We start from the raw sequence: 26,760 nt of genomic DNA, 5'->3' as shown, positions 1-26,760 counted from the left end.
TGTGAGCAGTTCTGTTCGAACAGTTGGAATAGGGAATATTGTAAGCTACTGCTAGCAAAACAATGCAAAATATGTAATTATTTTCGGTAATCCGGACACTTTTGGTAATCCAAGACCCCTTTGGTCCCATACTTGTCGGACTATTAAGGGAGAGCTGTACTAAATTTCGATTACTAAATAATTTAAGAAATGCTTAAAAGTCACTTTAGTCATCAGTTTATTTAACATTGATAAAAATTAATATATATAACATAACAGAATATGAAATTGTAAACAATTATATATGATCTATTTTAAAAGTATAGGCCCTACCTATATCACAGTAGCAACTCTGGTTAGTCATTCAAAAGAAATCATAAGGATATAAAATAAATCTTTAACTGAGATTTTACACTCAATAAGAAATGAAAAAAGACAGTTGATTTCCATCTCTTTCTCATCATATTTTTAATTTATTTAATTTAAAATATATTCTCTCCACTTGAAATTAGTACTGTAGTGACTTGCCCCTGTATATCATACTTTTCCTTTAACAACAGAGTCATGCAGGTTATCTATATAACTCCTTTCGGGGGAAATTTTTGAACTGAAATAACGTAACTTCTGGTTTCTATCAGAAGTTCGTATATGGTTAATCGGGGTCTCCTGCTCCTAATGTTTCCACAACTGGTCTCGTCTTTCATCTATCTAACCCTGGAAATTAAGGAAGGACACACTGACAGTGGAAATTTATAGGTCTATAATTTTTTTCAAATTGCACCTCAATAATATTTCCATTATTTTGAATTTATATATATATATTCTACTATAGACAACAAGAATTAAAATTTTAATCTCATTAATGTATTTGCATTTTAAATAAATGTTGAAGAATTTGAAAAAATAATTATAAGAGTCATTCAACTACTGACAAAATTTTTCAGTTTTAATTGATACCGATAGATATACAAGAGCATTATTTTCAACTATGGCTTGATTCATATAATACAAAATTGAAAAGAAATATCTGAAGGTCCTGTTTTAATAAACAGGTTAGTTCAAATAAAAATACAAAATTCTTAAAGAAAATATTATATTTTAAATCAGAAATTTGATATAAAAGATAATAACATTCACTTATTCCTAGCATCAATTAGTATTTTTTTTTTTTAGATTAATCTGATTGTATTTAATCAAACAGTGAAATGCCTTCAAATTTAATAATTTAATTTTTATTTTAATTAGAGGATCCAAGGAAACATGCATATCAGTATCCTAGACCTAGACGGAAACGTAGAATGGGTCGTCAACTATCAACAGATGACGGTACTGGTTATAGTGATGAAGATAGAAGGTATAGTGGAACCGGTATCCTGGAATTTTCACCAGATAAAGCTGGGTTAGATGTGACTCCTGCCAATGTTGATTTTGCACAGAAAAATGTTTCGGGACCATTTAATTCCATAGCAGGTATTAATATATTTACTCTATTTTAAAATTTATTAAGTTCATTAATTTTTTATACAATATCACGAGACTATCTAATGTATTGTGCAATAATAGACTTTAAACACATTTTTTTCATATTAATAATTTAAACTATATGCTTATTGTATTATAAATATAACAAAATATGGTAACTTTAATTTGTATATAATTTATTTATAAAATTTTAAAAGTACTGTACACACATGCCAACCTTTAGAATGGAGAATAGCTGGGAGGTTGGTAGAAAAACACTGATATTTGAATAAAAATGCTGACAGCATAAATTTTTTATTAACGTTGATATTGCACAATGCTTATATTAACATTAAATTTTGTTTATTAAAGGTATTTATCTCTGAGTATTATAAAAAGCTATTGCCATAAACATTGTCAAAAATATGGCAATAGCTTTATACTCTTTGACCTTTTTTATATTATGATGTTAAATATTTTACGGGACATATAAATGTAGATGTAGATTTATGACGTGTTCCATCTTGATGTGTCATGAATCTTCATATTACATGACGAGTACCTCCTTTATATGCCTTTATGCAATGTTTTGATTTGTTAATCATTTCGTTTGTTACGGTAGGGGAGACCAAAGACAAAAGTAACATTTTGCACTTTATATTTTTTTATTTGTTTCGTGTTTTACAAGGAGCAAATAAAATTGCATTAAATGTTCTATGTAACTTTGTAATGGATTGTTTATTTGGCCTAAATTTTTCTGTTATGAATGACTATTAAATATTCCTCATCGATGATCAATGTTCATTATCAATGAAAAGTTACCCTTGCAGCGGTAAACAATCTTCCGGGAATATGAGGATGAAGATTCGTTGACTGTAAGAAACTCATTGAAGGTCCTGGAAATAGTTTATAAAGCAAATGAAATACGGTTAGGTATACCAATGCTAATTTTGTTAAATAATAATAATATTAATAATGTAAATAAACTGCAGGTAAACAGCACGTGTCCGTTGGGAACCTCACAGGTTGCCAGATAGGTTTTGTAAAAAGTAAAGCAGAATTCCTCTAAATGTAATCCAAATTATTTTTAAAGTGGCCCAAAATGTAGTAAGTCGCTCAAATATAGTAGCCTACAACCCAACAAATACCTCAATCTTACAATCCCGAAAACCAGCCGTATTTTATGAGATAAAAGAAAGAAAGGGGTAGTCCATGAGTAAGATGACACCCCTTATTATTATAATTCAGTTAGTTCGAAATAGCCATATTTCGAACTAACTGAATTATAATAATAACCAAATTTCTTAACGTGTAAATCACTATATTCCCGGTAAGGACAAGAGTATAGTTATGAACTAACAAGATTTCGAACTATCCATGTTCTAATTAACAAGGGTTTCATGTAACAGTACTGAGAATTCAAGTCATTGTACAGTATTTATTTAACTTTTAGATGAATTCTTTATTACATAGTCTTTCCCCTAGCGTTGTTCCCGCTCTGTGGCATGTTGTATGTCCTTCTTTAATCGATCCATCCAACGCTTCTTAAACCTGCCAAGAGGTCATCTGCCTCCGGGTCAAGGTGCATGACTAATCTTTTTATCGGAGATTCCTGACTATGCACGATATTTCTGTGCCATCTGAGTCGTCCTTCATGCATTTTTGTGGTGACTGGCGCAACTGCAATCCTCATTTGTGGCATGGTCAAAACCTGTTAGCCCAAGGCACCATCAGAGCTCCATTGCAGTAAGATTTGCTCATGTTTTGTTGTCACTAGCCAGCATTCCAATCCGTAGAGGGCGACCAGGTATACCACTGTTCTGTACACTATTGACTTGAGACGTAGTGTTATTCGACGGTCACACAGGACCCCAGTAACATGGTGCTATTTTATCCAGTCAGCATTGGCCCGGGCATCTGGGATGCTGTCTCCATCACTGCAAATGAGGAAACCTAGGTACCTGAAGTAACCCACCTTCTTCAAGTCTCCACAGATATTGATAGTTCCAGTAGTCTTGGGATGGAATTCCATGTATTCTGTCTTCTTGATGTTCAGTCAAAGCCCAAACTCACACAAAGGCGACTGTTTCATTTCTCCGTTTGTTTTTGGAGTTCATTCACCAGAAAGACATCATCTGTCTAGAGCAGTATCCAATATTAGGACTCCTAGTTCAGTCGTCACATTGTCCATACATAGGATGAATAAAAATGACGAAAGAACTAAGCCTTGATATACCCAACACTGATGGGAAAGGGGACGGTGTTCCCACTGCACAGCAGACCACACTGATGAAATTGTGATAAAGCAGTTGGATCTATTGAACGTAGGCCTCTGGGATGCTACAATTCTCTCCACTTGAAATTAGTACTGTAGTGACTTGCCCCTGTATATCATACTTTTCCTTTAACAACAGAGTCATGCAGGTTATCTATATAACTCCTTTCGGGGGAAATTTTTGAACTGAAATAACGTAACTTCTGGTTTCTATCAGAAGTTCGTATATGGTTAATCGGGGTCTCCTGCTCCTAATGTTTCCACAACTGGTCTCGTCTTTCATCTATCTAACCCTGGAAATTAAGGAAGGACACACTGACAGTGGAAATTTATAGGTCTATAATTTTTTTCAAATTGCACCTCAATAATATTTCCATTATTTTGAATTTATATATATATATTCTACTATAGACAACAAGAATTAAAATTTTAATCTCATTAATGTATTTGCATTTTAAATAAATGTTGAAGAATTTGAAAAAATAATTATAAGAGTCATTCAACTACTGACAAAATTTTTCAGTTTTAATTGATACCGATAGATATACAAGAGCATTATTTTCAACTATGGCTTGATTCATATAATACAAAATTGAAAAGAAATATCTGAAGGTCCTGTTTTAATAAACAGGTTAGTTCAAATAAAAATACAAAATTCTTAAAGAAAATATTATATTTTAAATCAGAAATTTGATATAAAAGATAATAACATTCACTTATTCCTAGCATCAATTAGTATTTTTTTTTTTTTAGATTAATCTGATTGTATTTAATCAAACAGTGAAATGCCTTCAAATTTAATAATTTAATTTTTATTTTAATTAGAGGATCCAAGGAAACATGCATATCAGTATCCTAGACCTAGACGGAAACGTAGAATGGGTCGTCAACTATCAACAGATGACGGTACTGGTTATAGTGATGAAGATAGAAGGTATAGTGGAACCGGTATCCTGGAATTTTCACCAGATAAAGCTGGGTTAGATGTGACTCCTGCCAATGTTGATTTTGCACAGAAAAATGTTTCGGGACCATTTAATTCCATAGCAGGTATTAATATATTTACTCTATTTTAAAATTTATTAAGTTCATTAATTTTTTATACAATATCACGAGACTATCTAATGTATTGTGCAATAATAGACTTTAAACACATTTTTTTCATATTAATAATTTAAACTATATGCTTATTGTATTATAAATATAACAAAATATGGTAACTTTAATTTGTATATAATTTATTTATAAAATTTTAAAAGTACTGTACACACATGCCAACCTTTAGAATGGAGAATAGCTGGGAGGTTGGTAGAAAAACACTGATATTTGAATTAAAATGCTGACAGCATAAATTTTTTATTAACGTTGATATTGCACAATGCTTATATTAACATTAAATTTTGTTTATTAAAGGTATTTATCTCTGAGTATTATAAAAAGCTATTGCCATAAACATTGTCAAAAATATGGCAATAGCTTTATACTCTTTNAAATAATTTCATCAATTTATTAAGGACAAAAATAATTTATTTATTTTTTATTTTTGTTCATATTTCAAAATTATGAAATATTTGACATTCTAGAAACTGCATTATCTGTAGGTGCTCAAAGGTTTTCCTGACTGTCTACAAGCAGATATCTGTCTTCATCTTAATCGCAATCTACTGAATAATTGCCCTGCATTTAAAGGTGCCAGTCCAGGATGTCTAAGAGCTCTTTCCATGAAGTTTAAAACTACTCATGCACCACCAGGCGACACATTAGTTCATCGAGGTGATGTTCTTACTGCCCTGTATTTTATCTCTCGAGGAACTATTGAAATCTTGAAAGACGATGTCGTTATGGCTATTGTGGGTAAGATTATTACAATTTCATTTTTTATTCATCAAAATTAACATATAATTTTAGCAAATCATTAAAACATTGTAAACTATATATATTATAAATGAATAAACGATAGTCATTTATTCATCTATAACATATAAAAATACTTTAAAATGCTTTAGGTAAGGATGACATATTTGGTGAAAACCCTTGTAAGCATCCAACTGTTGGAAAGTCCAACTGTAATGTACGTGCCTTGACTTATTGTGACCTTCACAAAATTTTGAGAGAGGATCTTCTTGATGTACTCGATATGTACCCTGAATTTTATGATGCCTTCTCTACCAATTTAGAAATAACTTTTAACCTCCGTGATGTAAGTAGATTATTTTGTATTGTCATTAATATTACTTTAAAGCATATATATACAAATAAACTATGTATGAAAGACTAAAGTTTTCAGTTAAATCCTGCTTTAAAATACAGATTTATGTGTCGAATGAATTTGAAATTAATTTGTGAGATCTAAGTTTTTAGAAATCATTGTTTAAATTGGATTAATTTATCTAGACTCATGACAGTGTGGCATGTTTCTCCTTCAGGAAGAAATAGTTGCCCGCTTCCGAATGGCATCAGTTTAACATATGATAATGAATTCCTAATGTTCCTTATTTATAATAAATTACAAATTTTCAGATCAGAACCGGATCGAAATCTTTCACAAACTTTTAACAGTAAAGTCCCATATTGGAGTCAATTTAGAACCGTGTTCTTAATTTAGGCATGCTTCCTCAGCGATGAAAACACCTCTTTTAGCGTTGCGAGAATTCTGCGAGATATTTTTCTGAAGTTAAAAATTTATGTAACGTTTTACATCTTTTTTTAATATTTTTCTTTGACAATTGTTTTCTTCTTCGAAAAAAGACTTCAATAAAAAAAATATATAAATATTAATTATAAATACAGTCAAACTCGGGTTTAGAACTTAATTCGTTTCTAAAAGTTGTTCGCAAACCGAAACAAATTGCGGCACGTACCGAAAAACGGAAGTAGTGTCTTATCGTTATGTGCATTGAAGTCTAATTTGAAAAATAATATCATTCGTGGTTCCTGTTTTGACGTCTAATGACGCGAGGCTATCTCGGCGCTACTAACTTCTGAATTGGTACTCCCGTCATCGATTGGTCGGGCCGTCGACTTTCTTTAACACAGTAAGTATATGGAGTTGACAGTCTGTATCCGGCTCTTTGCCGAGTAGCTTGTTCGGAAACCGGGGCAAATATGGCCTTCAGAATTTTGTTCGTAAACTGAATTGTTCGAAACCCGAGGGAGTGACTATATATAATTATGTATTATTTTTTTCGTAAATCTCTAATCTAGATCTAAATATTTGTTCGGTCATGACAACATCGACACTTGGACGACCTGCCGATGGTCGATGTCGATGGAAAAATGCCTCACTGGAGGTCTTATTATGAGAAACTGGTCCCTATTTAGATGTTACTAATAGCGAAGGAAATGCAAACCGACGATCAACTACCAGTGTTTAGTAGTTTTATCCACTCGGCCACTGGTGGTACTTAAATATTTGTAGGTTTAGATCTAGGTTATATCTAAATGAGGCATAAATAAATTTCCCCTGTTAATAGGTGTATCTATGCCTGAATTTAGACTGAAATATAATCGTAATTAATGTAGCCGTATTCAACATTGTTTAGAAACATATTTAGCAGTTCAAATGCAACCAAATCTGATACAGTGACATTTCTGAAAATGTGGAAGAATTCCCATAAAATATATTAGTTTTATTTATCAGATATGATGGTCAAGAAATGAATTTGAATTGATCTTCTTTGTCATATGGAGATGGATATGTCACATTCGTGAAAGATTCTGTGGAGCGACGAATACCGGTATTCACTTTCACTGCAAAATACATTTTCTCGCAATAAAAGTGAAAACACATAACTGTCGTTAAATTTTCGAGTTTTTCAGCATACTTCACTTCACTCGCTTAATGGATTCACAGCCACATTTCAAAGAAGCTCATCCCAATGGGCGTGTGACATATTCTGTAACGGCTCAGCGATACCATCCCAAAAGATGCTTAACATTTTTGTCGTATTTCAACTGCAACAGCGAAAATGCTTTAAGTTGACTACTTGCATGAGAAAATGAAACTCCTCCACATATCGGGCACTATGTACAGCGGTTTCTGCGTAACATTTCATTGATAATAGAAGAATGACTCGTGCGTTCTGATTGCCTTGCCACTTTGTTTTCCTGAACTTAAGTGTTTTTGTTTGTGGGACACTTAAAAAATGTTTTATCAAGGACATTTTACAAGTTTGGAAGCCTTGAAAGACAGTATCACACTGTATGTGATAGGCATGATAGAAAATTAATTACGTTTGGCTGCTGAGGTTCACATTGCTCATTGCCTTCGGGGTTTACACTTTTCGAATGGGAACCACATTGAGCAGTATTATTGCTAAGATCTCTATAGCAAGAGTGTTTTGTACAGATAGAATGTTTTTGTCGCGTAGATCAAATAGTGAGATCCTATTTTATATAAGAAGAGCACTCAACAAATTTTTCAAAAATTGAAGAGTTATTGGCAGTATGAAAGATTAAGAATTACTGACTTAGAATTACGATTCAATCTCACGGCAAAACAATATATTCCAAAACAAATATAACATAAAGTTTATTTAAAGAAAACTTAAAAAAAAATCAATTAATTGACTGAAAAAGGTTAAATCTAAATTATATGAATACTTTTAAAGATGATATTTTATTTAGATAGTGTCATTTAAAGATTTATTTTTATTATGGATATAAACTTTTTGGACTTTTGATGGATGTTTTGAGAACGTAGTTACTATTTAATGCTGTTTCATTGTGAGTAGAACGAGTATTTGTTTAGAAGGTATAATTAATAATTAGTAATTAGTAATTTTACACTAGCTATTAAAAGCTAGCGAAAATTGATTTCAGTAATTTAGTCTTCAGCAATTTTAATTGAATAGTTTTAGTTCAGCTGTATTAATTATTTTGAGAAAGTTGTTACTGAATGTTATTAGCTATTCATGTAATAGATTTATGTTAAAAATATCGATTTTAATCCATTATTTGTTAAATATTATAATGTCATGTTTATATCTCAGATAAATTTTATTAATTTTAGTTTTGATATTATTGAAATTGTTTTGTAACTTAAATTATGACAGACACACAAACGTCCTAACATAAGCACTTCAACGCTATAGTGGAGCGTGCTAAAAAATCATTTTTTAACTCGCCTTATACCAGAGATGAAATTTAGAGCTTAGCGTACTTAAGATTTTCATCTCTTTTTTCCCTCGTGAAAAGTTGCCATCCCTAATTATAATCCAAATTATTTTTGTTTTATTCAGTTTTTCGCTTTTTCTTTCTTTCTGCTGTGTGGGCACTAAGAGGACCTGTTTTAATCCTAACCTCTCGTGGGTTTGGTTTGGCCCACAATGAGGTGTCAGGGTGGTTAAGAACCTCTACAAGCAAAAGGATAAGGGTCGCACTGCCAAACAGACAGCCTCTACTACGTTCCAGCAACATCTCTATCAAGTGACACAAGATACACTGCAACGTCTTTTCACTTCTGTTGGCAGAACCAAACAAGACCAAGCAATTACTACCATATATACTATCTAAAGATGAGAGGTCTTCATAGAAAACCTGTTAGTAGCAGTCTCGCTGAGTGAATCTTCAGGAAGAATACTTTGGAAGCCCACTACAAAATCCAGGATGTGCTGACACTCATTCCCAGGGCAAGAAAGTACCAGTCGCCTGATAGGTGAGACCAAGACAGATCTTCCAGGCTCTTAACTTTGTCTCTTGTCGCTAAAATCCACTAAAATCCACTTCTTTGCCTCCGGGAGGAATTGGTTAACCTAATTATTCACTATCTACAAAAACACAAATTCGCATATATCAATCTTGTGTAAAAGAAGACTTTACTGTCAGGCACATGCATAAGATTTTAAAGTGTTTCTAAGAGATTTCAAACAATTATTTTTCCATAACATGATTTATTTATTTTTACAATGTACGCATATAGAGAATAACATATTGTTGTTAAGACCGCTTTCATACAATCTGGTTTGATACTTTTATCGTAGCTATCCACGGCGTTGAAAGTTTATTTTATACTTGGTTGGAACAGTGGTTCATGATGAATCGAAGAAAACACGCTATCTGTCTTATATTTATTACATAAATGAAAAATATTCATATAATTCACTGACTACATATGGTAAATTTAGGAAAAAAGTTTGGTGGGAACATTTTCTACTTTATTTAATAAGACAAAGCAGGACAATTCTAAATAATTTTCACATGTCTGTGTCAATATTTGACGAATTTTGAGTCGTTTGTACTGTACAATACTTTATTTCAGCCATAAGAAATCTGCAGCCTATCAGGTCCTAATACGTGGCCGTGGAACTTTGGCAACGTAATTTTATTTTTCCTTTACTGCTCATTTTAAACCTTAATCAAGCTGATATTATTAAAATAGCTATGCTATTTAATTTCTATACATAATTGCATTGGAAGGATTTTGACGCATAAATTAATTTGTTATGACAACAAAGTTAAACAGCATAATTTTGTGCATATTAACGAGATGTCTGCCTGTAAATAAGCAAATGTTTGATCTGTATCAGCATGAGAAAGCTGTCGATTGAGAAGAAACTTCATATTTTGAACCTGCTGAAAGAATTATCTGTTGAGTAAATTGAGTAAATAGCTATAGAAACTGGTGCTGGACGTTGGAATGTGTCGAGAATAAAGAATAGTGAGCTAGTGAGCTACCACATCACCTGGCAGGAAGAAGGTATTGAGCGCTCAAACAGAAAGATACTCTGTAGTTTGATAACAAATTGACATTGCGACACGTCATCACAGGTAAAAAGAGAATTGAAAGATGGCTTAGGAATAGAAGTGAGTACTTCAACTATTCGAAGAATTCTAAAACATAATGAGCAATTATTTATTGTTACATTGTCACAATACCCTGCAATTTTTAATGATAATTTTTAAATTTAATTTAAAATATATGCTTTCCACCTCATATAAGTAGTGTCTTGCCCCTGTACATCACACTTTTCCTGTTAGCAATAGAGTCATGCCGGTTATTACCTAACTTTTTTTCAGGGATAAATTTTTGAATTGAAATAATGTGATTTCTGATTTATTCGTATATAATTAATCGGGGCCTCCTGTTCTTATTCGTTTCATATTTGTCTTTACTTTCTTCTATCTAACATTGTTCTCGAGATTGAGGACGGATAGGTGGAAATTTATAGGTCTACAATTTTTTCAAATTGCAACCCAACAATTAGAAAGCTAGAGTTAAGCCTGGGAAGCCTGAACTTACCAAATCACATAAACTGAGACCTCTTTTCTCTACAAAACGCTAGATCTTAAAAGATTTGAAGGTGATTGTATTGTCAGATGAAACCAAAATTAATAAGGTTGGTTCGGATGATCAAAAATGAACGTGGACTACATCGATGAAGTCTTTAACTAAACGATAAGAATTTTGCTTACTTAAAAAACAAATATTAATATTTATATGAAAGTTTTATTATATACAAAAACGCATGCGTTATGCGTTGTAGCTTAATATGAATACTGATTAGATAAAAAGTTATTGGTCCAAAATATGTAAATTTCTTTCCTCCATTAGTTTCTGATGATTATTACAGGGAATTGATACGATTCGGTAAGAATAAGATTTTTCTCTTTTTTTGCATTATTTCGATTACATTACAAAAAAGGCGTGGCACACCGAGGCCTGTCTTTCTAGTCTGCATTGCTTCAATCATATCCTTGACTAAATAGATAAGATGTGTCAATTCTATTCTCTTACAAAAATTTGATTTTCATTTATGGCTTGGTTTTTTTCATGCAGTCTGTTACAAATACAACATGCCGCAGTGAAATCTGATTCATGTGTATAATGAATGAAAGAGTTAATACTTTTTACAAATTTTCTGAAAATCTATGAAAAATAAAAATGACTTAATTTTGATCCTATTGCTTGTATAGAGTGTTTTTGATGAAATCTTCAAATGTTTTATAGCACCCCATCTGTTGTTATTCGATTCTAGCGAAGGGCATGGAAATTGCACCATTTAAAAGTTGGCATGTTATTTGTATAAATGGGACATCGATTTTATTAAATTTTGATAATTAAAGGTCAAAGAGGAGATAGAGGGGATCATGTATCTCGAATGGAGTCACACTTAATGAAAATTTTATTTATTATTGGCAATTATAAATGCTTTAAAAATACATTCCTATCCTTAAAAATAAGCCTTTCGCTTTTTTATAATTATTAAAATATAATTTTTTATATTATTAAGTCTCATAAATGACTCCACACACGATTTTAACTAAGTGATTTTAAACATAAATATATTTTTTTCAAGGAGAGAAATTTATCCTAATCCAATTGAGTTACTTCTCTAAGCTCTTATTATTTAAATATTACACTGTATTACAATTAAAAATAATCAGATTTCCTTCTTTGCCAGCTTTGTTAAAATTAATAAATTTTAATTATATTTAAATAGGAGGATCAGGCTGGAGTTGATCCGGATTTATTTCGCTCAAAACAAATGCTATGTCGACAGCCTAGTTCAACAGAAGATGGTAAGTAATAGTTTTTTTTTTTATTTTATATAGAGTACTGAATAATTATTAGTTAATTTATTATATCTAAATATTATGTAGTTGTGGTTATAATTAGATTTGAAATATTTTTACAGACATTAATTTAAAAATTGCCCTTACTTAAAGAATTATGACTATTGCAAGTAAAATAAATACATTTATAAAATGTATTTATTTTATATGCATGTAATATGATGATATTAGTGTATGGCTTCCCTTTTATTTTCTAAAATATAAATACATATCATCGATTATTTTCATGTTTGAACATACTTTGAATTAATTAAAATTAATATTTTATTATAACCACACTATGTATTTTATTACAAATTTCTATACATGCGAAAATCAACGATAAGATTGTTATTGTATATTCGAATGTAAATTCGTATATGCATATTCCCAATGGAAGAGCCGTATTGTCGAGACATATTAATATCAGTACAGTTTTCGCAGGACTTGTCACTGAAGTTACACTTGACTATCAGCATGCCTTCTTAACGTTTCAACTTTGAGCTTGTGTTTTCTCGGTTGTCCACATAATATTCACTGCAGGAAACACTTTTTAAAGCTTATAGCATTGGTTCCCGGGAGACACAGGACAAACTCGACAAGCTTTAAAACTTGTTTGTATGGTATATGATTTGCTATGAAACGTCTAAATATTTTTACCTATCGATCTGTAGCGGTCGACTTCTTAGATGTTCTACTCACAAATCTTATTTATTTTTATACTGTATGTCTATTAGAAGAACATTCAGAAATTTTATAGCAAGGACGTTTACATCTCTTCAGCTGGGTATTTTAATGTATGTCCTGGAAAAAGTAAAAATAATGTGACTGGTAAATAATCTGTGTATAGTGATTATTTGATAGAACAATTAAAATTGTTGATATAAGGTAAACTAATAGGTAAGTACAGTAAAATTAGGTGTTAATGAATTTTAACATTTCCGAATGTATTATAAATTAAACAAAACTCCTTAGACATGAAAAAGTAGAGAGAATTGAAAACCATGACTAATCCTCTTGTTACTTGAATAAGAGTGTATGATGCAGCAATTCTGAGGGTGTTTTCTTAAGCAGACTTGACTGTATCATAAAATAGATACTACAGCTCTCCCTTGATAGTCCGACGTTTTTTAATCCGACATGCTCAGTAGTCCGACGCACCTCCCGTCAAGGTATCCGTCCCCGTTACGTGTCTGCTTGCATAGAAGCATGTCGCGACGTGAATCTCCCCATCCAATTCTTACACGATGACACGCATTTCGTGTGTTTTATTTGAGCAGTTCTGTTCGAACAGTTGGAATAGGGAATATTGTAAGCTACTGCTAGCAAAACAATGCAAAATATGTAATTATTTTCGGTAATCCGGACACTTTTGGTAATCCAAGACCCCTTTGGTCCCATACTTGTCGGACTATTAAGGGAGAGCTGTACTAAATTTCGATTACTAAATAATTTAAGAAATGCTTAAAAGTCACTTTAGTCATCAGTTTATTTAACATTGATAAAAATTAATATATATAACATAACAGAATATGAAATTGTAAACAATTATATATGATCTATTTTAAAAGTATAGGCCCTACCTATATCACAGTAGCAACTCTGGTTAGTCATTCAAAAGAAATCATAAGGATATAAAATAAATCTTTAACTGAGATTTTACACTCAATAAGAAATGAAAAAAGACAGTTGATTTCCATCTCTTTCTCATCATATTTTTAATTTATTTAATTTAAAATATATTCTCTCCACTTGAAATTAGTACTGTAGTGACTTGCCCCTGTATATCATACTTTTCCTTTAACAACAGAGTCATGCAGGTTATCTATATAACTCCTTTCGGGGGAAATTTTTGAACTGAAATAACGTAACTTCTGGTTTCTATCAGAAGTTCGTATATGGTTAATCGGGGTCTCCTGCTCCTAATGTTTCCACAACTGGTCTCGTCTTTCATCTATCTAACCCTGGAAATTAAGGAAGGACACACTGACAGTGGAAATTTATAGGTCTATAATTTTTTTCAAATTGCACCTCAATAATATTTCCATTATTTTGAATTTATATATATATATTCTACTATAGACAACAAGAATTAAAATTTTAATCTCATTAATGTATTTGCATTTTAAATAAATGTTGAAGAATTTGAAAAAATAATTATAAGAGTCATTCAACTACTGACAAAATTTTTCAGTTTTAATTGATACCGATAGATATACAAGAGCATTATTTTCAACTATGGCTTGATTCATATAATACAAAATTGAAAAGAAATATCTGAAGGTCCTGTTTTAATAAACAGGTTAGTTCAAATAAAAATACAAAATTCTTAAAGAAAATATTATATTTTAAATCAGAAATTTGATATAAAAGATAATAACATTCACTTATTCCTAGCATCAATTAGTATTTTTTTTTTTTAGATTAATCTGATTGTATTTAATCAAACAGTGAAATGCCTTCAAATTTAATAATTTAATTTTTATTTTAATTAGAGGATCCAAGGAAACATGCATATCAGTATCCTAGACCTAGACGGAAACGTAGAATGGGTCGTCAACTATCAACAGATGACGGTACTGGTTATAGTGATGAAGATAGAAGGTATAGTGGAACCGGTATCCTGGAATTTTCACCAGATAAAGCTGGGTTAGATGTGACTCCTGCCAATGTTGATTTTGCACAGAAAAATGTTTCGGGACCATTTAATTCCATAGCAGGTATTAATATATTTACTCTATTTTAAAATTTATTAAGTTCATTAATTTTTTATACAATATCACGAGACTATCTAATGTATTGTGCAATAATAGACTTTAAACACATTTTTTTCATATTAATAATTTAAACTATATGCTTATTGTATTATAAATATAACAAAATATGGTAACTTTAATTTGTATATAATTTATTTATAAAATTTTAAAAGTACTGTACACACATGCCAACCTTTAGAATGGAGAATAGCTGGGAGGTTGGTAGAAAAACACTGATATTTGAATAAAAATGCTGACAGCATAAATTTTTTATTAACGTTGATATTGCACAATGCTTATATTAACATTAAATTTTGTTTATTAAAGGTATTTATCTCTGAGTATTATAAAAAGCTATTGCCATAAACATTGTCAAAAATATGGCAATAGCTTTATACTCTTTGACCTTTTTTATATTATGATGTTAAATATTTTACGGGACATATAAATGTAGATGTAGATTTATGACGTGTTCCATCTTGATGTGTCATGAATCTTCATATTACATGACGAGTACCTCCTTTATATGCCTTTATGCAATGTTTTGATTTGTTAATCATTTCGTTTGTTACGGTAGGGGAGACCAAAGACAAAAGTAACATTTTGCACTTTATATTTTTTTTATTTGTTTCGTGTTTTACAAGGAGCAAATAAAATTGCATTAAATGTTCTATGTAACTTTGTAATGGATTGTTTATTTGGCCTAAATTTTTCTGTTATGAATGACTATTAAATATTCCTCATCGATGATCAATGTTCATTATCAATGAAAAGTTACCCTTGCAGCGGTAAACAATCTTCCGGGAATATGAGGATGAAGATTCGTTGACTGTAAGAAACTCATTGAAGGTCCTGGAAATAGTTTATAAAGCAAATGAAATACGGTTAGGTATACCAATGCTAATTTTGTTAAATAATAATAATATTAATAATGTAAATAAACTGCAGGTAAACAGCACGTGTCCGTTGGGAACCTCACAGGTTGCCAGATAGGTTTTGTAAAAAGTAAAGCAGAATTCCTCTAAATGTAATCCAAATTATTTTTAAAGTGGCCCAAAATGTAGTAAGTCGCTCAAATATAGTAGCCTACAACCCAACAAATACCTCAATCTTACAATCCCGAAAACCAGCCGTATTTTATGAGATAAAAGAAAGAAAGGGGTAGTCCATGAGTAAGATGACACCCCTTATTATTATAATTCAGTTAGTTCGAAATAGCCATATTTCGAACTAACTGAATTATAATAATAACCAAATTTCTTAACGTGTAAATCACTATATCCCCGGTAAGGACAAGAGTATAGTTATGAACTAACAAGATTTCGAACTATCCATGTTCTAATTAACAAGGGTTTCATGTAACAGTACTGAGAATTCAAGTCATTGTACAGTATTTATTTAATTTTTAGATGAATTCTTTATTACATAGTCTTTTTCCTAGCGTTTTTCCCGCTCTGTGGCATGTTGTATGTCCTTCTTTAATCGATCCATCTAACGCTTCTTAAACCTGCCAAGAGGTCATCTGCCTCCGGGTCAAGGTGCATGACTAATCTTTTTATCGAAGATTCCTGACTATGCACGATATTTCTGTGCCATCTGAGTCGTCCTTCATGCATTTTTGTGGTGATTGGCGCAACTGAAATCCTCATTTGTGGCATGGTCAAAACCTGTTAGCCCAAGGCACCATCAGAACTCCATTGCATGTAAGATTTGCTCATGTTTTGTTGTCACTAGCCAGCATTCCAATCCGTAGAGGGCGACCAGGTATACCACTGTTCTGTACACTATTGACTTGAGACGTAGTGTTATTCGACGGTCACACAGGACCCCAGTAACATGGTGCTATTTTATCCAGTCAGCATTGGCCCGGGCATCTGGGATGCTGTCTCCATCACTGCAAATGAGGAAACCTAGGTACCTGAAGTAACCCACCTTCTTCAAGTCTCCACAGATATTGATAGTTCCAGTAGTCTTGGGATGGAATTCCATGTATTCTGTCTTCTTGATGTTCAGTCAAAGCCCAAACTCACACAAAGGCGACTGTTTCATTTCTCCGTTTGTTTTTGGAGTTCATTCACCAGAAAGACATCATCTGTCTAGAGCAGTATCCAATATTAGGACTCCTAGTTCAGTCGTCACATTGTCCATACATAGGATGAATAAAAATGACGAAAGGACTAAGCCTTGATGTACCCAACACTGATGGGAAAGGGGACGGTGTTCCCACTGCACAGCAGACCACACTGATGAAATTGTGATAAAGCAGTTGGATCTATTGAACGTAGGCCTCTGGGATGCTACAGGATCTTAAAGCATGCCTGATGAATTTATATGGGACGTGGTCAAAAGCCTTTTCCAGATCAAGAAACACCATGTGATTAGGTGCTTCTCCAAAAGTAGCCGGGTAGCATGTATGGCATCCATTGTTCCAGTCCCTTTAACAAAACAACACTGATTTGGGGAGATTGTGGCAATACTGTGCAACCTGGCTCAATTATTCTTTCAAATATTTTCATGGCATAACACAGGAGTTGCATTCGTCGGTAGTTTGTGCATTCAGTTACATCACCATTATTCTTCCAGATTGGCTCTACGGTACTGGTTGACCAAGCAGATGGTGCAACTCCTCATTAATGATCCAGTTGAAGAGGTCAGTGAAAATTGTGATACTACAACACCCAGGGGCGTTTCACACTTCCACCAAGCATCATCAGGGCCAGTTGCCTTCCCATTTTTCGTTGTCCCCACCCCTACTTAACCTTTTGAATGGTGTTTTTTTTAACTCTTTCCACCTGTGGGCACTAAGAGTGCCCCTTTCAGCTAGCCCATTATGGGTTCAGCCAGGCTTACAATGGGGCGACTGGGTGCTGAAGGACAGGGCCCGACGTATCCAGATGGACCACCAGATTCCATCCCGGATAGATCACGGATGGATCAATCCATCCAGATTCCATCCCAGGCCTCCCAGAGCGGTAGGCTACCACCTTGACTGCTCGGCCATCCAGCCTCTGAATAGTGATTGGGAACACTGGTCCAGAGTTTTTGTTTGTTTTGTTAAAATACGATAACCAACACTTGGGTGATCTGCCTAGGAGATGCCTTCCGGGCTTTTAAGGCCATTATTTAGGTATTAGAGACATGGAGAAAAACTGGAAAACTCCACGTGGCTAGCCCATCCAGGCGAGGCACGAACCCACGACTTCCACGCAGTTCCATTCCCAGTGTTCAGGGAATGAAACTGCTTGGACACTGTCGGTTCTACACTGGTCTAGACTGGGTCAATACACTGAATTGGTGAATGGTTAAATTCTTCGTTGAGGATTTTGGAGAAGTAGTCGCTCCAGCAACAAAGGATAACGCATGGATCTTGCATGAGCTGGTTGTGTTCATCTTTCGCATGATTGACCTGGCCACTGTCCTGGGTGGTTTGATAATGTGCATTGGCCAGATGGTAAATTTTTCCTCTGCAGGCATGTCCAATTTTATATATATATGATCATAGTATGCAGCTTTAGTTGCTGCTACTGTGCACTTGGCTGTTGATTTTAAAATCTTATAGTGTTTAAGATTGTCATCTGCCTTTGTTTAAAACCACTGTTTTAGTGCTATTTTTCTCCTTTACAGACATTTGTACTTCCTCATTTCACCACAAAATTTGCTTGTCAATGACCATTTCCTCGGCTTGGTCTTCCCAAGGATGGTAGTTGTCACAGTGTAGACCTGCCCAACCAAATCATCCCAAATGGCTGATACTGGTCGATCCATATCTATCAGTATCAGCACTTATGGTCGACCCATATCGATTTATATCAGTAAGAGCAATCTAAGAGCGGGGCTTTGCAATCTGGCAAGCGCCACCATTTTATTCGTTCTGCTTCAGTGAATCAGAGCGCTTCGGGCCCCAAATGTCCAGTTTGAAGTCCATGATGAGAGGCCAATGTTGAGGGGAGTTTGATTCTGAAGGAATCACTTTTACATCTTGCACCAGCTTCAGGCCTCGTCTTCTGATGAGCAGATAGTTGATTTAGGTAGTATGACCACCACTGGCATAGATGATGAGGTGAATTGGTCTTTTCTTGAAAAAGAATTGTTCACTACAAGTTCATGTGCTTTGACACAGTCTCCATCATCATTACGAATGCCAAACCCATTTCTTCCGTGGTGCTAGTTGTATCCATCTTTTGATACTCCAATATGACTGTTGAGGTCACCTCCCAATATCAGGTTCTTCAGTAAGCATCCAGTTTTTCCCAGAATTTGTCCTTTTCGGCCATAGGGCATTCTGTCTGCAGCACGTAACAATCTGGAGGGTGATTGTTCCAGACTCAGTTTTGATGGCCATTCAGACTGGCATTCGGGACAGCTCAATTACATTATCCTGATATTTCTCACTGATCATGATCACAATGCCAGTCTGAATAATGTTTTCAATCATTGTAGCAAGATGGCCAGATGGCTGAGTGGTCAAGGTTGCAACTTACTGCTCTGGGGTCCCGGGATCAAAAAATCCCCAGGAATTTTTCAAGGGGCGACCTGACCAGATATCTTGGCCCACAACCCTCACCACCCGGCCACCCCATTGTGGGCCTGGCCGAACCCATGATGGGCATACTAAAAGAGACATTCTTAGTGCCCATAGGGTGGAAAGAGTTAAAAAAATCCTTGTAGTAAAGCTTCTGTGAGGACCCGAATAGGGGTCGACTGAGAAGTCCGAATGAAGGGTATCGATCGGAAATTTAAAGTGCTTCTTTTCAGACGCGAATGGAAAGGATTAGATGTCTCAATCAAACAATGGAAATTTTTGTGTAAATTAGTTAAACAATGGAAAGGAATAAAGTCGAGAAAAAGCGACGAAAGAGGAATCATATTCAGTCGCGACGCTGACCTCTCCCGCACTCTCCATCGGGTGTCGAATTGTCACCAGGTGACAAGGAGAGACCAATGGAGAGGCGACTGAGGTTAAGAAATCTATAAAACCGTGCGATTCAAGTTACAAAGGTTCTTGATTCATAGTCTTATCCTCCTGGACGTGTGTCCCCGCCGAATCCTGGAAAGAACGTTTCGGATCTAGTGGAAGCAACATCATCTGAAAGTGTCACGGACGACCTCCAGGCTCGTCGGTTCGTCCGAGAAAAACCACCTGAAGCAGTGCCATTCGCCCCGGGGCCGACGATTATTTCACCGTCTTCGCCGAACTGCAGGAAACGGAAACACGAACTTTTCGAACTCTACTTGAACTTTATCCTCGCACTTCGTGGTGTGATAATCCGTCAATCAAGAAAATATTGTAAGAAATTTTAATGTTATTAAACGGTTTTATATGGTAAACCTGTCTCGGTGAATCATTCTGCGCCCACACGACAGTATTGACCGCTCGGCTGTCGAAATCTCCTCACTCAATCGGCTAACCCCACACTTCTTTCCTTCATCAAAATTTCGGGCCTTCGCTCCCCTTCATTTTGTTTCTTGGACAAAGGCGATATCAATGCAGTGGTTCTTTCAGCATTTCAACTAGTTCTTGGCTTCATCCTATCATTGTGCCAATGTTGATGGTTGCGATTTAACCTGCCTTGTCCACGGGTAAATAGTCCTTGAATATTTCTTCTGTCGCTCGTGCGTGGACGGCACAAATTGTCCACGGGGATGCCCCAACATTGTCCTGATTTCGAGGAGACGTTACCATTTGATGCGACAAGTAATCAGTAATACTCTAGTCGGCATGTTGCTCTGCCTATCATTGAATAGTTCAAATTACTTACAGTTACTCTAATTTAGAAAACTGAAAAACCACTATACCAGATTAGACCATTATTCGAATTTTCATCTGTTCGAAAGATGAACATTAAAATTTAAATTTAATTTCTTTAATACATATTCATTAAATTATCATTATCTTTCACAGAAATTGTAAATCAACAAAAATGTTGTGATAAAAAATAAGAGAAAATTTATCTGAAGTTTATAGTTATCAGTTATCAATATCTGAAAAACTGAAGTACAGTAGAGCGCCGATTATCCGAAAGTCAATCATCCGAAAGAATTCCAGTAGGCAAAGTTAAATTTTCGCCAGTGCTGTGGCGCTGCAATCTTTGGCTATGTCTTGGGCTACTCAAATATTTTACGTTTTTGATACTAAATTAACTTCTGAAGTATAATTTTTTATTGTTTTTATATTTTTCAATATATTTATTTTGTTCGTACAAAATAAAAAAAATAATTTTTAACGATACAATAGGCTTCGTCAGACTTAACATCGACGAAAATTCAACGCGAAGCGACACGCAACGGAAGGAAAATGTCAAGATGGGATAAATTAATATATTTTTTCGTATATAATCGGTTATCCGAAACATCGATCTTCCGAACAACCCCAGTCCCCAATTGATTCGGATAATCGACGCTCTACTGTACTTGTTACAGTATTTCAAAAAAACTTGGTCAGTTCTTAATGCAATTTAAGACTTCAGGCAAGGATCTGCTGAAGAAAATCAGTTTCGTGAATATTTTTTAGGTATTCAGTTGTTTAGGTTACTGTTTGAATATTTGGAATATTAGATTCCGATCCTGATAGTGCTGGAAAAAAAACGTTTTAATCTAAGCTGTATTTTCTTTCTGTGAACTTTTTTTGGAAACTATAAATCATATTTAATGCTACTTTTTTATCATAATATTAAAATAACTGAAAGTCTATGCTGCACTTGTTAAATTACAGCTCAAGATAATATGGCACTTGTAACTTATATGTTTTCATGCTGTTGATATTTTCTTTTTTACTGTTGAATTTTATTTCAGTTTTTTCTATTTTTTCATATTGCTTTTAATTATATATAATAATGAACATAATTTGAAATGTTTTATTTTCATCAGTATTATTCATAGTTGCTATTTTTACTATTATTATAATATCATGGTACAGTACATAATATATTTAAAATAAGAGCAAAATCATGGGCAAATGGAGACACTTTGGTTAATGAGGGAATTGATTTGCCTGAAATTTTACACTAATAAAAACATATACAGTACCAATTTTTAATTTGCCATCACTTTCTCAGTCTGATTTTGTTTGTTCTTGATTTGTCCAAATTTTCTCCACTGTTTTGCCCAAATTTGAGAAGGTAGTTGCTTCCCCTGCTTCCCAATTCATATGCCCATGAGCAAAATTAATATAAAAATGATAATATCCATAATGTTTATACAAATTTATGTAAAATTTTTCTTGTATTTTTTTAAATCTAATATCAGTTAAAAATAAAGCATTCCTAAAAGAGATTTATTCCACTATTTATTACAATGTTTTCATTGAATGTTTTGTAATTATTTTAAAAGGCTAGTAATTTTAAGGTTTATCATATAAATTTTTAATTAAATGTTTAAATAAGTTTATAAACAGTATTATTATTAAATAAAGAATTAAATGATTTTAGTACAAATCTTTTTTGTTGAGAACTTGTATAACACTCTTCAATCCTTTGTACAAGTATTTATGCAAGCCTATATTTGCATGTTTTATAATAATAAAATAATTTAATATGTATTCTGATATACAACAATGATTACAGTTAAAATATTGGAAACTCTTTATTAAGAATTCTTTTATTTTTAAATTTATCAATCAAAATAGATCATACAAATGTATTCTTTACAAAAAGTCATACAAATGATATATGAAGTTTAATTTTTTTTTATTATTATTATTTTGAATATGAAAATTTATAAACTGATCTGTCATTCTGCTCTAAATATAAATTTACTTTTATATGATATTTTGGCTTTTTTAAAAATTTGTTATTTACAATAAGCAGACTTTTATTTTATTTATGGATCTTTCAATATAATTATTATGAAAATTTTATAATTTGTATTTGGAAAGTATTGCGTTATTTTCAATAATAAATCATTTTGTGCTCTGTTATTTTTATAAATCACATTTTGTTATTTTTGGTGTATTTGCAGAAATTGTTAATCATGATATGACTGTGAACTATGTTTTATTATTTTCAATTCAAAAATAATTTGCATGACACTTCTTTCTATATTTTGCATATTATAAATTAATAAATATTTTTATGTTTTAGATTTTAGTAGTCCAAATTTATGGTGCATGTGCTTTGTTGTTTCCCCTTACCCTCTAATTTTACAATCCTTCCTACAGGCATGTTCCACCATCTAAAGCAAAGCCTTACGGACTCCGTACAAACAAAACCTGACAACAAAACAAAACCCGACAACAACAAGGGTGGTAAGATAAATTGCCTTGTGTGATTCTTTGTTGTCTGGTGGATCTTTTAGTAGAAAGTCCCATTCATCTTCTCTCTAATCCCTTTCAGACATACCTTGCTTCATAATTGTAAGATAGGCAAAATTTGCCATACAATAGATTTATTTAAAANTTATGTGAATTGCGAGTAGATTTATAATTTAACCCTTTTACTGGTTTTACTGGTACTTGGTTTTACTGGTATGTTTTTATGATAGTTATGTATAGTTGACAGCAGTTTAAAAAAATCTATTAAAATATTTGATATATTTATTCTGCTTTTATTCCGCTCTCCCATTTTGTATTACTTACAGATTTCGATGTTAAAATAATGATATTACGATTTAGTGTGTCCCATCTATAAGGAGATGCAGGAAAAAACGTGCACAATTCTTTGTACAATGTTAAAAATATTAACTGTTACTTTGGCAGTACCATTTACAATTAAATTTAATGAATGAGATGCACAAGGTACAGAAAAAGCTCTAGAATTTATTTTCCTTAAATTTACGATTTATGTATTGTTGTCATAAAAATTTGTCTTTCCACTTCTTTCACAAGACTACAAATATTCAAGTACAAAGTAATCGGTTTCGACTTATTTCTGCTTAAGAAGTAGATAGATAATTAAGAGATTAGGGTCATACGAGTATAGTGGGGACTGATTTCTTCGTAATATTAGATGTAATAAAGACAGAAAGTTTTCCAGTTCAATGACAGTGACTGAAAAGTAAATTTTGAAAATTTCTGTGGACACTGGTCCCTTTCAGACATACCTTGCTTCATAATTGTAAGATAGGCAAAATTTGCCATACAATAGATTTATTTAAAAGATTATTTCTTCTTTGTCTCATCTTGTGTATAGTCTACCTTAGTAGAATTAACAGTAGTTGGAAGCAATTATTTTTTTGAAAATTATTATCAAAAAAATGATTGAAAATTATTGCTTTCTATGTAAAAATGCTTAGTAATGTGATTGTCTTAAGTGTTTCAAGATTATTAATGATGTGTTCAAAATGTGCAACAATAAATTCTTTTGCATTTTAATAGGTGCACTTGTAAATGTGACTGCTTTAACTAGTGCAGTATTTGGTGGAATGGGATCAGGCGATAAAGGACAGTCCCGTTCTCCTAGTCCTGATGTAAGAAGAGAAAAAAATGAAACTCCAGTAGAAACAACATCAAATAAGTCCCGTCCTGTGTCTAATTCAGTGGAACAAACAGAAAATAAAGAAAAAACACCTTTACTGAATGCTGCTGAACCAAGTAAATTCTTTATTCATCATATTCATATAGTTTTATTTAAAATAAGAGCAAAATCATGGGCAAATGGAGACACTTTGGTTAATGAGGGAATTGATTTGCCTGAAATTTTACACTAATAAAAACATATACAGTACCAATTTTTAATTTGCCATCACTTTCTCAGTCTGATTTTGTTTGTTCTTGAATTGTCCAAATTTTCTCCACTGTTTTGCCCAAATTTGAGAAGGTAGTTGCTTCCCCTGCTTCCCAATTCATATGCCCATGAGCAAAATTAATATAAAAATGATAATATCCATAATGTTTATACAAATTTATGTAAAATTTTTCTTGTATTTTTTTAAATCTAATATCAGTTAAAAATAAAGCATTCCTAAAAGAGATTTATTCCACTATTTATTACAATGTTTTCATTGAATGTTTTGTAATTATTTTAAAAGGCTAGTAATTTTAAGGTTTATCATATAAATTTTTAATTAAATGTTTAAATAAGTTTATAAACAGTATTATTATTAAATAAAGAATTAAATGATTTTAGTACAAATCTTTTTTGTTGAGAACTTGTATAACACTCTTCAATCCTTTGTACAAGTATTTATGCAAGCCTATATTTGCATGTTTTATAATAATAAAATAATTTAATATGTATTCTGATATACAACAATGATTACAGTTAAAATATTGGAAACTCTTTATTAAGAATTCTTTTATTTTTAAATTTATCAATCAAAATAGATCATACAAATGTATTCTTTACAAAAAGTCATACAAATGATATATGAAGTTTAATTTTTTTTATTATTATTATTTTGAATATGAAAATTTATAAACTGATCTGTCATTCTGCTCTAAATATAAATTTACTTTTATATGATATTTTGGCTTTTTTAAAAATTTATTTACAATAAGCAGACTTTTATTTTATTTATGGATCTTTCAATATAATTATTATGAAAATTTTATAATTTGTATTTGGAAAGTATTGCGTTATTTTCAATAATAAATCATTTTGTGCTCTGTTATTTTTATAAATCACATTTTGTTATTTTTGGTGTATTTGCAGAAATTGTTAATCATGATATGACTGTGAACTATGTTTTATTATTTTCAATTCAAAAATAATTTGCATGACACTTCTTTCTATATTTTGCATATTATAAATTAATAAATATTTTTATGTTTTAGATTTTAGTAGTCCAAATTTATGGTGCATGTGCTTTGTTGTTTCCCCTTACCCTCTAATTTTACAATCCTTCCTACAGGCATGTTCCACCATCTAAAGCAAAGCCTTACGGACTCCGTACAAACAAAACCTGACAACAAAACAAAACCCGACAACAACAAGGGTGGTAAGATAAATTGCCTTGTGTGATTCTTTGTTGTCTGGTGGATCTTTTAGTAGAAAGTCCCATTCATCTTCTCTCTAATCCCTTTCAGACATACCTTGCTTCATAATTGTAAGATAGGCAAAATTTGCCATACAATAGATTTATTTAAAAAATTATTTCTTCTTTGTCTCATCTTGTGTATAGTCTACCTTAGTAGAATTAACAGTAGTTGAAAGCAATTATTTTTTTGAAAATTATTATCAAAAAAATGATTGAAAATTATTGCTTTCTATGTAAAAATGCTTAGTAATGTGATTGTCTTAAGTGTTTCAAGATTATTAATGATGTGTTCAAAATGTGCAACAATAAATTCTTTTGCATTTTAATAGGTGCACTTGTAAATGTGACTGCTTTAACTAGTGCAGTATTTGGTGGAATGGGATCAGGCGATAAAGGACAGTCCCGTTCTCCTAGTCCTGATGTAAGAAGAGAAAAAAATGAAACTCCAGTAGAAACAACATCAAATAAGTCCCGTCCTGTGTCTAATTCAGTGGAACAAACAGAAAATAAAGAAAAAACACCTTTACTGAATGCTGTTGAACCAAGTAAATTCTTTATTCATCATATTCATATAGTTTACTTACTAATATATATATATATATATATATACTAGCTGTTACCCGCGACTTCGTCAGCGGAGGTTTTGCAAGCAAACCCCATTTACATCCAATATTTCAATAACCATAGTAATTGTTATATAACACCTACCGCTGAAGAGAATTGCCGAAAATCAAACGAACTATTTTCAATTTGATCAATTTTCTGAAACGTTTACAATCGTTCTATAATCGAACCAATACGCAATAACAAATTCGAATTTAAAAC

General features: G+C 32.5%; 1 protein-coding gene across 2 annotated transcripts in view; it reads left to right on the top strand.

Moving 5' to 3' along the window:
• LOC111619450 (potassium voltage-gated channel subfamily H member 6-like) overlaps positions 1-26,760 on the top strand; it is a 149,010-nt gene that overhangs the window by 90,734 nt on the left and 31,516 nt on the right. Inside the window, exons 11-16 of one of the 2 annotated variants that reach the window (XM_023361157.1) lie at positions 5,317-5,569; positions 5,722-5,915; positions 12,157-12,235; positions 14,764-14,988; positions 24,335-24,550; positions 25,810-25,934. In XM_023361157.1, the coding sequence (XP_023216925.1) occupies positions 5,317-5,569; positions 5,722-5,915; positions 12,157-12,235; positions 14,764-14,988; positions 24,335-24,550; positions 25,810-25,919 (1,077 nt within the window). In that variant the 3' untranslated portion in view covers positions 25,920-25,934. Of the gene's footprint in view, positions 1-5,316; positions 5,570-5,721; positions 5,916-12,156; positions 12,236-14,763; positions 14,989-24,334; positions 24,551-25,809; positions 25,935-26,760 lie in introns of those variants that run through there. The other variant, XM_023361155.1, reaches the window with a different exon arrangement.

This window comes from Centruroides sculpturatus, unplaced genomic scaffold (assembly GCF_000671375.1).
Source record: "Centruroides sculpturatus isolate CEXI.00-Female unplaced genomic scaffold, Cexi_2.0 scaffold107, whole genome shotgun sequence".
Classification (NCBI taxonomy): Eukaryota; Metazoa; Arthropoda; class Arachnida; order Scorpiones; family Buthidae; genus Centruroides; species Centruroides sculpturatus.
Note: the sequence above shows the minus strand (reverse complement) of the source record. Positions and strands in the feature narration are given on the sequence as shown.